The sequence below is a fragment of the Podarcis gaigeae genome, assembly GCF_964106915.1.
Source record: "Podarcis gaigeae genome assembly, chromosome: 1".
NCBI lineage: Eukaryota > Metazoa > Chordata > Lepidosauria > Squamata > Lacertidae > Podarcis > Podarcis gaigeae.
The window spans coordinates 85,630,308-85,645,094 of NC_139678.1; the positions used below are offsets into that span (position 1 = coordinate 85,630,308).

Below are 14,787 nucleotides of genomic sequence, written 5' to 3' on the forward strand. Positions count from 1 at the left end.
AAAAAGTTGTATTGACGCCTTGCCAATGAAGCTTGTTTCTCCCTCTGCACAATATGAGGGCAGAGTGGGATGGCGGTTTCACTCAGCAGTGTATCACTGGTGAAACCGCTGCTCCTCCTGAGTCCCTCTGCTGGCAGCGCCTGCTGGAAGGAGTCAAGAGTCTTGACTTCCTCCAGCAAGCGTTACTAGCAGAGGGACTCAGGAGCGATGGCAGTTTCACCAGCGATATACCGCTGAGTGAAGCTGACTTTGTGGTCTGCTCCTCATACTGGCCCTGGACCAGTATTTATATGTCGCTCAGGCCTAGCTGACTGGGGCTGATGGGTGTGGGAGTCCAACTGCATCTGGAGGTTAATCACCCTTTTCTTATGATAAGGACTGTGTTTGATATAGTAGAATATGCTAAAGAACTCAGTAGCAAAGTGTTCCTATGATGTAAGCATATTTAAGCTTGGTCATCAATCGGTGTTCGATACGCCTTGGATGGTTTTGCAGCCTTCACTGTCTCCCAAACGTCTCTCAAATCAGATGGCAATTCTGCTTTTCCACTGGTAGCCCATTGTTTTGACAAGTGTGCCACAAGTCAAGTCCAAAATTTGCCACTTGAACTATTCCTCCCTTTCTCTCCACACCACTTCTATCACTAACATGGGTTAATGTTATTTGGGATATCTTGCCTTGTCTGTGATCTCCTGGTCTGTTGTTGGGTGTAGAGATCTTTTTGCTTTGCTAACTGAGAGGAGTTACAGAGCTTCACTTTAGGGCTGTAACCCTTTGTGTTGTAGAGCTGCAGTCAACCTCCCCCTGCTGGACCAAGCAGAGGTGGAAGATGTAGAGGAAGAGCTCCCGGACGGCTTGGAAGATGCCTGCAGTCAGGATGAGGAGGGCGAAGAGGAGGATGGGGAAGGTCAGCAGTCACATTTATTTCCTCTCTTCAAAGTACAAACAAGCCTACTCACCACACATAAAACAGAGAAGGGTTTTCATACACTGATTATTCTGTTAATACAAATATACTAATTGCTGTCATTTCAAAACACAGCTTGAATCTAGTAAAAAGCTAAAACGATTCCTACTACAGTTGTCCATGCTTACTATTAGGGCATGGATATATTGCAAATTACTCTGTAATATCAAGAGAGAAAGAACTGTATTGCAACAAATAAAATTGCTAGCTTGAATTCTATAATTTGCCTTGTGGGCACCTTCAGCCTATGCACTTTCTACACTTGTAAAACTTGTTTTGAGTGATATTTAGTGAACTGCTATTGTAGGCAAAGCAACAGTCTGATCTCCATTTACATTTTACTGGTGCATTTTATCAAGCATTCAGTTAATTGTTTTCTGGTTACCCAGAGACAAACTTTTTAAATCTACTGTCTTGAAACAGTTCAGAGTGAGATAATTTTACCATTGAATGTACAAGGCCTGACAATATTTCTAGATCATAAACAGCAGTAATAGCTTTCAGTACTGAGGCAGAGCAACACTAATTCACTGCTGCTGGAAGGGCCTCTGTATCCTATGCAACCCAGCGAGAAGGGTGGGGTATAAATAAAATAATAAGTTGTTACTACTACTACTACTACTACTACTACTCAGTCTGAGAAGGGAGAGCCCAACCTACAGATATGTGTGATGCTTACAGCTGTGCCCCAGTTTAGCTGTTCCACCAAAAAATCTGTCATGGTGGTGGCATATCTTGAATTCTGCAGGCATGATACGGCTTCTGTCAAATCCCATTGCCCCTCAGCTAGCAGATCTTAACTACAGGACTTCATCTTCAGTATTCGTGCTAGGAATGTTCTGATCAAACCCAGTAAATACTTGTGTGTGGATTTATTATAATTGTTGCTGTCTTGCTACGGTTTGGGACAATGCTACTCACCCTATTGACCCATTCTGTCCCCCACCCCTAATCTTCTTGCATGAGAGTGTGGAAGAAAGCTGCACTTAGGGTGATTACTGTAGTTCTTGCTAACATTGTGATGTAGCAGCCTGACATTTTCAGCTGTGTTTTAGTTCAACCATTTTATTGCTTTAGTATATTGCACTGTGGTTCAACACTCTTATGGTATCCTTTTGTAAATAGAAGGCAAACTTTAACTTACGGGAAGTGACATAGAGAATGATATTCTATCCTCTTCTAACCTTACCATGGGGTCCTTTATTATGGTGTACAAATAAGGAAATTGATGGCTGTGTGGAAGAGCAGGCAAATAATGGATATCCTCTCATTGTCAAGATCCGGGATCTGATTTGAGGTCATTGTGCAGAAACTATGGTGCCCTTTAAATGTAGCTGCACGGGGGGGCACTTATCAGTAAGCGGCTCCTTTGCTGCTCAGAAAACTCTGGAATTACGCAAACACCTCTCATGAGTAGGGGCAAGAGAGGTGGTTTGCTATTTAAACATTCTTCCAGTCACGTAACAGTTGCTTGTGTATTAAGATCAGCTATCTGAGAGAATGTCTAAAAGAGGTTGAATTTCTTCAGGATGTTCATGGAGTGTAGCCAAGATTTTTCATTCATTAAACTATTTTTGCCTTTTTTCTTTAGGTGAATCGGATGGCTCCTCTTCATCCGGATTATCCCCCAATGGTTCTGTAGCTATTATATCCAGGTTCGTTTTAGGAATGTTCTGTCTGTAATGCATTGGATCCTTTTGTTCTTGGATAATCCCATGGGATGGCCACCTGGAGACCCTGATCTGTTTGCCTTGGTGAAATCACTTGGCTTGCACTTGCTGGCTGTGCCCATCTGCAAAGAGAAACAGAGATTCTAAGCAGTCAGGCTGAAAGGCAGCTTAGTTTTCATTCTGGGTTGGTGTTTCTTGGCCAAAGCAAACCTCACTTTCTCAGTCAATGTGTTGGTCAAGAGCCTCAGGAATTAAACTGAATGGCATATGATGGAAATGGATGTCCCAGAGAAAGTGTTGTGCTGCTCACTTCTCCAACTGTGCCTGGTATTCTTTTCCTAGGAATTGCGTTGAGGGATTGGTGCCTACACTAGAGGGCCAAGAACGAATTCTCAAGCCAGCTCTTACATGCAGCCTGTTCCCCAATGTGTCTCCCACAATATATTTTGGTACCCGGGATGAGAGAGGTAAGGTGGATCCAAATTCATTGCACTGAACAGGCAATGCCAGAAAACCCTAGTGTACTATAGTGGTGGAGTGGATTCTAGGGTGGGGAGATGATGGATGCATGTGGTCATGTCATTTAAGTGTGTCATTTAAGCCTTTCCAATGGAGTTACTAAGGTCTCCAGGTGATGTGAAGAGAAAACCTTAAATCTAGATTTATATCTGTGGAGCTGTAGGATTTTGAGATCACCAGCAAAGAGGTTCAGCACTGAAATGGCTGAAATAGCAGCTGAGATGCTGGAAGGTACAGTAATATTTGATGGGCATTCACTTTGACCCTCAATCTTAATCCCACCATAGGTGGAGTATGTATTTTTCCTGCCCTGCCCTATGATGGGGTGAGTGGACATCCAGATTCCCTTGTAGCAGAGATGGTCCCATTTGTCGTATTTTGCTCTGGCCTGGGTGCTTTCAGATTGGAGAGCAGGCATTATCGCAGCATCACAACAACCTTTGGTCTTTGAAGAATTAAAGCTGGTCTTAACCTGTTGGGATGTACACATAGACCGACTCAGCATGATTCTTGCTATAGATAGCATAATTCCTCAAACTTCTTGAGCTTAGTTTCGCTATCTGCCTTTTAAACTTCTGCCTTCCCCCTCCCCAATTCAGGACTAGCCACCTGTCCCATTGCATAGCATGGAGATCAAGGCAGCAGCTCTTCCCAGATCAGACTGGCCCTCTGTTAGAGGGCTTTCAACCTATCCATTTATTCACTGATGAGAGGAGGGAAGTCCCACCTGCCTCAAAATCCTGTTCCTCCCAGAAACTTTGCACATTCCTTCAGGTGTGTTGTGCTTCTCAGTTTGGGAACCGCTGTTCTATGGACAAGTGACAGAGCTCTTGCCAAGGGTTTTCTTTCACTTGGTGATCTGATTCTGTTGAAATTCATTGAATAAAAATCTTACCCTTCTATCACTTCATGACAAATTGATGTCCTCAGCCAAAGGAGATGCTCCCTTGGTTGGGTTTCCCTTCTAACCTTAGAATTTCTTTCTTTCCTAGTGGAGAAGCTCCCTTGGGAACAGAGGAAGATGCTACGATGGAAGATGAGCACAGTGACTCCCAACATTGTAAAGGCAACAATCTCCAGGTCCCACTTCAAAATCAGCAAGAGTGAGTTGTATTGTGGGAATGGTCTGTGGGTGATGTTGCCTCCTGCCTTAAATACACCCAGACTCACAGCTTTATCTTGGAATAGTGCTAATGTTTGGAAATGAACTGTCCCACTTTCAGACGCAGATCTTCAGTAGCAGAGCAACAAAAGCTCCCATAGAATTGATTACTCTAATGCACCTCCCTTGCATGGAGGTCTCTGAAAGATGCTGCAAATCATGAAGCTGCAGATCTAATTGTGGCTCTTCCACTGCTTCCCTCTTAAGTCTTGGGCAAGCTTCATGGCACTTCTGCCTATGTGTATGCCCTTGGGCAGCTCTTGTCCAGATGGATACTGACCACAGAGTGCTAATGTTTACTGCAGAACAGCAAGCGCTGCAGTATGGTCTGTACTTACAAACTGGGGAAGAATGTTCAAGACATGGAATAAAATTCCATGTCCTAGCAATTCTCGTAGAGTTTGCTTATACATCTGATGATCTGTGTCTTGTAATGCAGAGCTGTAGCTGCTCTTTCCAGTAGGCTGTTTAATAAATGCAGCAATCCTTCACCCCCTACTCTTCCAATAAGAGGAGACTTAGATGGATAGGGATTGTGGGGGCTTTAATTTGACATCTCCTGCCTGCTCACCTGTAATTGAATAGGCTTTGATGTCGCAGTATACCCTGTGATGCTGATGCTACAATCTTTTTAGAGTTGTGTACAGTTTATTGTGGCTGCTCGTATGAGGCCACTCTTGGTTCATGTGGAAGGGGAAACATGGATAAGGCAGGAAAATTATTTCCAATTCATATTTTCCAAACTGAAATTTTTTATATGCCTGAGATTGTTGCAGTTCTTGAGCATAAACAGAATATATATATCAATGTGATGTTCAGAGAATAGTCTGTGAACTGCCCTATTGCCCACAGGAAACAATGACTGGCTGGGCTGCTGGGGCCATCACATGAAATCTCCGGGGTTCAGAGTTATCAGAGAACATCAGAAGGTATGAGATATGGTCATGACTACAAAAGGACATATTAAAGAATATAATACAGTGTGGGGAAAGGGCATGAGATGCATTTCACTCTGGCCTTTTCTGCCTTTTTCTGATACTTTCCTGTTTTCTGCTGCAATGTTCTCTTTCCCTTAGTCCCTTCATGTTCTCTTGATGGCTGTGCCTCTGAAGGAGGCAGCCTAGGTTTGCAAGACACTATATGGTAGAAACTTCAATGCTGGCATGCTTCCTTCATGGGAACTACCTGTTGGGAGTACCAGCCCAGGGGCTTTTGGGGTGGGGGGTTGTATGGACAATCTAGGTTCTTGCAGCTATCCCTGAATTTGGAGGAGAAGGTACCCCCCTGTTGAACCTTTATCTTGCCTTTTTACCAGCTCGGATACAGCAGGAAACCTCATTACTCCTTTCTTGTCTCTTCCTTTCCCTCCTGCAGTTGAATCATTTTCCTGGCTCATTCCAAATTGGTCGGAAGGACCGTCTGTGGAGAAATGTGTCCAAAATGCAGTTGCGCTTTGGGAAGAAGGAGTTCAACTTTCTGCCCCAGTCCTTCATCCTTCCTCAGGATATCAAGCTGCTCAGAAAGGCTTGGGAAGATTGTGGGAGCCGACAGAAATGGATTGTGAAGCCGGTGAGGGAGGGCACAGATATGGTTCAACCTGTATAGAGATAGGGGTGTGTCCTTTGTGTGTCTTCTGCCATGGTATAGACATTCTTTCCCTTGCCTTGCCAGTTTCAGGTTTTCTTGGATGCATCTGATTTTTTTTAATGCATTTCATCAGGCTTTAGGACTTGGGACAGACTGCCTTTGGCATGAGCTCTGTTCTGTTTTTGTATTGTGTGGTTTTTATTCTGCTTTAGATTTTAGGTATTTCGTTTCATGGTTTTAATCTCTGTAAACCACTCAGAGAACTTAAGTAATTAGATGGTACTGAAGTGCAGTTAACAATAATTAATGGTAATGTAAACTACACCCCCCACCTTCCTCTAAAGCAACAATGCATATTCTCTTCTCATAGATGGACAGTTTCTACTTGTTAATTCTGGTTCCCTCTTGACTATATCATAGCTTTAGCCCAATAGTCCCTTTGGCTGTCAGTCTGCCTCTTACTGCAAGTAGGACCTGCACCAGTCTGAAAACCCACCTGTCATCTTCTTCTTCATTCATTTCCTTGATATTGGGAAGGACAGGTGTAATCCTCCCTGGTGTATTGTTTTAAAATATTCTGGGTTTTTATTCTTTGCAACCTCGTAAAGGTTGTGAATAAAAGTGCCTCACATTTGCATTTCGCCATGTCATTGAATCTGAGGTGTTTTAGGTGAAAAGAGGCACCCTTAAACATGTAAACGAGGAGAGAAGACTGGGAGACATGCAGGGGGTGCCTCCTTCTGTTCCTAGGAGCCTCAAACATTTCCTAAAGAGAGAGAAAGGCGCCCCCCTTTTAATGAGGACTAAAGTATTTTCAAAACCCTAGATATTCTCTGTCTCGACAGGTGCCATAGTCTGTACTGTACTGCATGACTACAGCCAGGCGTGTTTTTGAAACTTCTAGGGAATTAGCTTATCAGTCAGTGACAGCAAGGAACTCAAAGCTGCTATACACCAACTTGTGAATATACAAAGCTTTTATTGACTTAAAAAGCCTTTGCTGACATGCTCAGTCTTTGAAAAAGCTGCCACAGTAATTGATTTTAACATACTGCTGAACTTAAAATTACATTGAGATTTTTGTGAGGCTGCTTCTTTGGAGGCTTGTCTTAAGACTGATAGTATTAAAACAAATTCCTTTCATGTACCCCACCTTCCCAGACTGTAATCGGATGTTCCAGCTTTGAATTGTAGGATAGCAACAAATGGATGCAATGTGAACATCGCTCTCTGTCTTTCACTCACTTTAGCCAGCATCAGCTAGAGGCATCGGCATTCAGGTCATCCATAAGTGGAGCCAGCTGCCCAAGCGCAGGCCACTCCTGGTGCAAAGGTAAGCAAGTCCCCCTGCCCTGCCGGTCTTTCCCCACCCTGCTAACAAAAGATTGACTTTAAGGTATCAAAGAACCAACTTGTTTCTGATTATGCTTTCTGCTGTTGTAAAACTTTACATTGTTCTGTGGGGTTTGTTTGTTTTGCTTCTGCTTCCAGCTAAAGAGTAGAGCAGTTGTGGAATTGTTACGATATTGACATGGGTTCAGAAATATGGCTAAAGGAGACCTTTTGCTGTGGCAAGGAGTATCATTTGTTGAGAAAGCTGGCATTTCATCAGCAGTCTCCCAAACCCCTTAGAAACCATCTCCATCAAGCCTCTCTACTGGTGACAATGTCCTGAACTTCTTGAGACTAAATCTCAGGGCTACTCTATGATGTGGTTCCTGTATGCTCACCTGTCTTTCTGTTGCAGGTACTTACATAAACCCTACCTCATTGGTGGAAGCAAGTTCGACTTGAGGATTTATGTTTACGTCACATGCTATGATCCACTTCGGGTTTACTTGTTCAAAGATGGACTTGTTCGTTTTGCCAGCTGCAAGTAGGTTTCCTATGAATTGGTAACCTCAGAAAGAGGGTTGGGTTGACTGCTTGTCAGAAGACCAGCTGAGATTCATGAATAGCAGATTAAATATGTTTTCTGAAAAGAGTAGACTAACTATTGGTTTCAGGTGTCATTTGTATTACAGCCTGTGCACATCCTTTTGGTTTAAGCAGTGACTATTGAGAACCAATTATTTGCTTGCACTGTGTAGCTGTCTGTGCTTTTAAAATAGCCAATTATTAAATGATTTATTTTATTTTATTCATTTCATAAAACTTATACACTGCTTGATTGTTAAAAAAAACCTCAAAGAGGTTTACAAAAAGATAAAACAAGAAAATCAAGAAAAAAATTACAGCTGCACTTTAAATCATACAGAAGTTAAAATAATAAGACAGATTATAATTACTTCAGATTCCTAAGCATCTGGATGCTTAGGCAAAGTTGGTGAATAACTCAAGTCAGAGCAACTCTTGATGATTAACAATTTGAATTGTTAAACCAGTCATATCACATACATTCATTCTCATTCTCTCTCACACACACCAGGCTGGAGCTTAGAGGAGATACTTAAAGATTGGTGTGTGTGCCTCTGTCTTTTAGCTCCCACACTGCTAGCATTCCTCCCTCTTCTTGCCATTTCATTTTGATGAGTGATGTCTCCTTACTTAGTGTAAACTTCTGTTCTTCCTTCACCTCAGATATTCCCCCTCTGTGAAGAGCCTCAACAACAAGTACATGCACTTGACTAATTACAGTATCAACAAGAAGAATATTGAATACAAGGCTAACACAGATGAAACTGCATGTCAGGGTCACAAGTGGTGAGTATTGATGAGCAGGAACGAGAATCCTTTTGTATGTGTTATGTTCTTGACTGGCTTATGTTGTCTTACCTCTCTAGTCCTGAGTAGCTCAGATGTAGTCCTACTGTTTCCATAGGAAAGAGACTTTATTTTCATTTATTAAACAAAATGTATAGACCACTTAATCAAAAAAGAAAGGTCTCATAAGTGGTTTATATAAAATGACATTAAAAACATGGTCGGTTCTGAGTTCATGTTGCCTTTTTCCTTCAGAGATGGGGGGAGAGGAGTTAATAACACTATCTGGGGCAACTCTAATGCACTTGTATCCTCTGTTCTGTCTCCACAGGGCACTGAAGGCACTTTGGAGTTATTTAGCCCAGAAAGGAGTTGACAGTGAAGCCATCTGGGAGAAGATAAAAGACATTGTTGTCAAAACCATCATTGCGTAAGTCTCAGGATCTATTTGTGTTCCCCCCAGCCCTTTGCTTTCAGGAGGACCTCTTTTTGACGGGTCATCTTATCCATTAGCTAGAGATGTGTACCAATGTTTGCAGATGTTTTGAGCAAGTGTGCATCTTTGCTTCTTTCTTGCTGATTTGTGCTTCTGGAATCAGATTCTCCTACTGTGTTGTTTCTCGAGGGTTGTTGATTGTTCCTTGGCCCCAAAAGTATCTTGTTTGGATCTTAATAACCTGAAGCAAGGAAGGGTCATGTGCTGTCTTCATCAGGCTCTCATCTGAGCCATGTGGGGAAGCTATTGCTGAAGCCCTGTTTTTGTGGCATGCTTGTACCATGTGCCTGGCTAGAGTGAAGCATAAGAGGCATAAGATGATGCATAAGATGCTAGTTTGTCTGCTCAGGAACAACCTAGCGCATCTTTCATTTTCTAGATCAGAGCCCTACATAATCAATCTTGTGAAGATGTATGTGAGACGCCCTTACTGCTGCCATGAGCTGTTTGGGTTTGATATCATGCTGGATGAGAACCTTAAGCCATGGATTCTGGAAGTCAATATTTCCCCCAGGTAAGTTGTGCATGGTGTACCCTTCAGCTTGAGCTCTGACTTGGTGCATTTCACTACAATTTCAAGAACACCCTTTACCTCCAGTTTGTCCCACAGATGCATGCTAGGCCTATATGCACAGATGCATGCAGTCTGTTTTGCCAATGCCTTACTTCATGTGCTGATGGCTTCCATCTCTTAATGTGAAGGAGGCAACACTTACATTGAACTGTATCACACAGTGTGTCTCTGATTGGTAGGTATGTCTGTGTATTGTGTATGCATGTGGGTGTGGTGGGGGAGGGGATACTAAAAGAGAGAGAGATTGTCTTGCCTTGAAGATTGAGTTCCTCCTTTCTCTCTTTTGGAAATCAAACTTAACAGCTATCTAAAATGCCAAAAGCTAGGGCCAAAGACATGAAGATGGGCTTGTCCAATCAAGGTTTTGTTCTCTCTGCAGCCTTCATTCAAACTCTCCTCTGGATGTGAGCATCAAGGGTCAAATGGTCAGAGATGCCCTTAATTTGGCTGGTTTTCTGTTGCCAAGCACAGATGATGTGGCTTCACCCTCTGGAAGTGCCAGCAGCTCCACAACTAGGTTAGAGATCAAACTCAGTTTTACTGGGCATCTCATCTTTTGCATTGTTCTTGTTCAGTTGGGGAGTGAGGAGGCCTGAGTTGGAAAGACTGAGATGAAAAGTTGTTGTGCCAATAGTATGTGTGGCTGTGGCACAGAAGTGTAGCTGTAGCCTGTATATAAGACTATGCATTTTATTCAGTCACGCTATTGGTACAGAAACTGAATTAAGCATCCAAAGAATCTCTGCTTTTGTTATTTTCAAAGCAAGTTTCTGGTCCATGTAATTGCAAGATGGGCTTGAAAATACCCGGGCAATACCTTGTGCAACTTTGGAAGCTGAGCAGTGGTGGTGATTGATCTCAGAAATATTGCCAGGAATACTAGGCTTCAGTAGCTGGAATTGTGTATTGCTCCTCAACTCAGTTCAGCCACAATAGCTGTCAGGGATAGCAGCAAACACCTGGAGGACACCAGGTTGAGGAAAGCATGAAGCAGGCTTGTGAGGGATGGGGCCTGGGGAAGGGAGCATGGCCTGGGAAGAGTCCTGGGGCCCAGATGGAGGAGCTGGAGGGTTGCACGCTGCCCCCATGCCTAAGGTTCCCCATCCTTGATCTATGACTCCATGGATCGTTTGAGGCTTTTTTCGTTTCTTTTGGCTTAACAGAGTATTGCTTATGGTTCTGGCTATAGGTGGCTGAATTGAGGGCACTGACTAACTCTCTGTGTACTAACTTTAATTATTGCTGTGCCCAGCTTGAATAGTGTCACAAAGGAGAAGAGTAAGTCATCTCTGGAGCTGTTCACTTCTGAGAAAACGAAAAGAGCTTTTTATCTGACCTCAAAAGTGCCTGATCAGGTAGGCGAGAACATGCCTTCCCGAAATACTCTGCCCTCATTCTGAGATTTCATGCATGTTTGGGCTGGAGTTCTCCGCTCTTCTTTGAATCATTTCATTAACTGTTTAATTAAATGAAACCATAAGTAGTGTGCATAAAGCAATATAATTTCATCAAACAAGTATACATAACTAAATTATGTTTCTCGCTAGGCTTGCTAAAATAAAAAAAAGTTTTTAGCAGGGGTGTAAGGATGCCTGCCTAATATTACTAGACAAGGAGTTGCAAAGCATAGAGGTAGCTACACTGAAATATTGACTCGTACTAGCAGGTGATCATTACAATCGCTTGGCTTGGGGAGTGCTTAAGAGTTCAACCAAGCACTTTTCCTGACAGTAAATGTGTCAGATGCAGGTAAGATGCATCCACACACAAGGAGGAGGTGCTTGTTTATTCACAGAAGGACTGGTATTTGAAGGAGGTTGTATTTGACATATAGGATATGATTTGGCTAAGTGTTGAAGTTAGAAAGAGCTGTATTTCAACTGTATTCAGAGCAAGGCTAGTGTCAAACCTTAAGCCCATCAAATACACAGCATAGCTTAAGAAAATGTTACAAACTATAGTTAAGACCCAATAGGCCATAGCCACTGGTTGCCATTGTTATAATGGGTGTGCCTTGAAGCAGTAAGATTTCCCATTTCTGACTTACACACATGCTTTTTGGTTTAGTTTGTTCAAGGGGTACAAGAAGCATTTGGGAACCATAACCAAGAACCCTGCCTTTTCTTCTTCACCCCCTCCAACAAATTCCTATTTGGATATCTCTCTTCTGTCTTTCCACTGCTGTCACAGTGGGAGGGTAATATGTGTTGCGTGGCCACCATCCTAAAGTGGCAATCATAGTGGTTTTAGAGAACCGAAAGTGGCATGCATGTAGACTTGTGCAGTTACCTCCTGGAAAACCAAGGTGTTTCCCTGTCCATCTTGGCTGCAGGAGTTCTATTCCACCATCCTAGATGTTCTAACACCAGATGATGTACGTGTCCTAGTAGAGACAGAGGATGAATTCGCTCGACGTGGACAGTTTGAGCGAGTTTTCCCCTCGCGCTTCTCCATGCACTACCTACGTTTCTTTGAGCAGCCGCGATACTACAACATCCTTACTTCCCAGTGGGAGCTGAAATATTTCGTGAATAAGGTCAAAGGTAAAAAAGTTCCCATCACCTCCTTCTTGCAAGCTCCCTTCTAGGATAAGCAGTTAGTTGTTTGATCCAGCCCTTTATAAGTAGACTGCATACCTTGCTTTCTAACCCAGAGCTGTCTGTGCTCTTTCACATAGCATTATTATCTGTCATCCTTACAGGCTGCCAGTGTGGTTTGAGTGTTGCTTCTTGCTGGGTCATTTCTGTCATCTTCCCCACTCCCCACACCTTGCAGCCACATCTTTGGCTTTGGGGCAGAAGTCTCTCTTTATTCTTGCCCACCCCTTTGTCCTTTCATTGGTTTCTATTGCCTATCTTTAAGCCCACACCCTCACCCAGAGCCTTCCTGTTCATCAGTGTTACCTGCTTCTCTTGAGTGTATCCAGATAATTCCATAGAATAGACCAGGGAGTTCAACATCTTCAAATGAGCATCATACCATTGCAGCTTGAGTGTGTGTGTGTGTGTGTGTGTGTGTGTGTGTGTGTGTTTGGGTCGCTCAGTATCAAGGCCCTGCATTACGTGTACCCACTGCCTTCTTATATCCAGGGCAGTTGCTTAGTAATGGCCCTCAAAATTTCACATGTGAACTAGCATTCGTTCTGTGGTGTTCCTTTCTGCAGGGGTGGATCTGCTCAGAAACTGGTGTCACAAAGGCTTTCATAATGGAGTGGTGACAGAATCCACAGTGATGGTAAGGGTGGGCCCTCTTTGCCTTTCCTCATACCTTAGATATGTTCTGCTTTTTCATGAGGGTGCCCATCAGAACTACTTGTTACTAATCAAGTGGCTCTATATTTGTGGCTGTCTTACTGGCCTGCAGCACCTTCCCTTTGCTTCACTAAGTTTGAGGTATGCTGGGAGATAAGAAAGGAACATTTAGTAGCCCCCTCACTAGCTGTCTAACTCTGCACTCTCTCAACTTCAGTGGTCAATTCCAAGATCCCACCTCTATATGAAGAATGAACTCCCTGTGAATGGCTTGAGCAAGATGGAATTAGGCAGAACCAGGTGAGATTGCAAGAACCAGCCACTGTTATATCTCAATACATTTCCAGTTGGGGGTTGTCCATGATTTTTCATCCATTCCCTTATAGTACAATTCTTTGCAAGTCTGCTCTGAAGTAATCCCCACTGCATTCAATGGGACGTATTCCCAGGTGGTTGTGTGTAGGATTGTAGCCATGGTTAATATATTTTAATGCATGTTAACCTTCTCATGAATACATGGAGAGAAAGGAAACTCTTCTTTGTTACTTATATGCCACCTTTACATTCCTCCCCTGATATATTACCCTTTTAACAAGCGTGATCTTAACTGTTTATGTGTTACTTTCTGCCCCTGTTAGGATGTGCCAGAGGATTAAATTAGAAGCATCTGCTTCTGGGTTTAAACTAACCGTGGTTAATCATTATATCCAGTAAGGGCAAACTATAGTTAGTTTCAACTGGGCTTTTTCAGTGTGGTGCCCACTGAGGCACTCTGCAGTGGCTGTGAGACTTTTCTGCCATTCTGACTTGCAACTCCTGCTTTTAAAAAAAATCATGGAGGCTGGATACAGTGCCAATCTTAATTTTCCCTGAGTAGCCCTGAGCCCATGTATGGTCAGGCAGCTTTGATCATGTAGCTACAAGCTAGGATTTCATGTTAAGTTCAAACCAGGTCATTGTCTTAGCCTTTATTATTTTTACTTTGGTATATATCTGACATAAATAATTATTTGTAGCATTTTTATACTAACCTGTAACACTAAGTATTCTGGGCAGTATACTTTAAAACACACACACATGTAAAATGTAAAAACAACATGAACACAAAACCACAAACAAAACTGAAACTTCAAAATAAAACCATCAGCAGAGGAACCAGTAGTACCCAATGTCTAAAAAAACCCCACACCTTTTGACCGTGTTTTTAAGTAGGAAAGCCTAGCTGAATAAAAGGCCTTGACCTATGGCCACTGAAAAGTTGGCAGCTGCCTCACCTGGCAGGGGTGGACTTTTAAAGATGATTTTCAGGTTGGGCTGGGTATATATGGGAGGAGATAGTCCTTCAGATAACCTAGCCCCAGGTTATTTAGGGCAGGAATAGAGAACCTGCAGCCTTCCAGTTGTTGTTGGCCTTTGTCTCATTCCAGCCAGCATGGCCCATGGCCAGAGATTATTGGAGTTCTAGTCCCAGAACATCTGGAGGGTCACAGATTCTCCATCTCTGTTTTAGGGCTTGAAAAGTTAATACCTGCACTTTGAATTGTCCCCTGGAATAGATTAGAAGCCACTGTAGATAGCAAAGCACAGGCATGATACAATTTTTCAGCCACTCCCTGTTAACAATCTTGCTGCCCTGTTTTGGAGCAGCTGAAGTTTCTAGACTGTTTTCAAGGCAGCCCGAGGTTACAGCACATTGTGGTAAACAGGCCTAGGCAGTGGTGAGCCATAAGCCCTAAAACCTTCTTCCCCATCAAATACAGGGATGACACAGTAGTAATAGAAAGACTACTGTTTCCTTCAGACGGGTGAAAATGATATGCTATGGAAATGGTTCTCTCTGTGTGATCTCTATTCTGTG

At 42.9% G+C, this 14,787-nt stretch overlaps 1 protein-coding gene across 15 annotated transcripts in view; it reads left to right on the forward strand.

The window, feature by feature from the left end:
* TTLL4 (tubulin tyrosine ligase like 4) overlaps positions 1-14,787 on the forward strand; it is a 29,369-nt gene that overhangs the window by 10,426 nt on the left and 4,156 nt on the right. For 13 of the 15 annotated variants that reach the window (XR_014563917.1, XM_083737766.1, XM_083737770.1 and 10 more), the window contains 16 exons: positions 786-907; positions 2,559-2,622; positions 2,980-3,104; positions 4,149-4,259; positions 5,171-5,247; positions 5,693-5,887; positions 7,156-7,238; positions 7,653-7,781; positions 8,486-8,608; positions 8,940-9,038; positions 9,484-9,618; positions 10,058-10,195; positions 10,931-11,033; positions 12,011-12,221; positions 12,842-12,912; positions 13,147-13,229. Coding sequence is in view for 14 of the 15 variants with exons in the window: in XM_083737766.1 (XP_083593892.1) it covers positions 786-907; positions 2,559-2,622; positions 2,980-3,104; positions 4,149-4,259; positions 5,171-5,247; positions 5,693-5,887; positions 7,156-7,238; positions 7,653-7,781; positions 8,486-8,608; positions 8,940-9,038; positions 9,484-9,618; positions 10,058-10,195; positions 10,931-11,033; positions 12,011-12,221; positions 12,842-12,912; positions 13,147-13,229 (1,869 nt within the window). In the remaining variant the exon portion in view is untranslated. The remainder of the gene's footprint in view (positions 1-785; positions 908-2,558; positions 2,623-2,979; positions 3,105-4,148; positions 4,260-5,170; positions 5,248-5,692; positions 5,888-7,155; positions 7,239-7,652; positions 7,782-8,485; positions 8,609-8,939; positions 9,039-9,483; positions 9,619-10,057; positions 10,196-10,930; positions 11,034-12,010; positions 12,222-12,841; positions 12,913-13,146; positions 13,230-14,787) is intronic. The other 2 variants (XM_083737763.1, XM_083737762.1) reach the window with 1 other exon arrangement.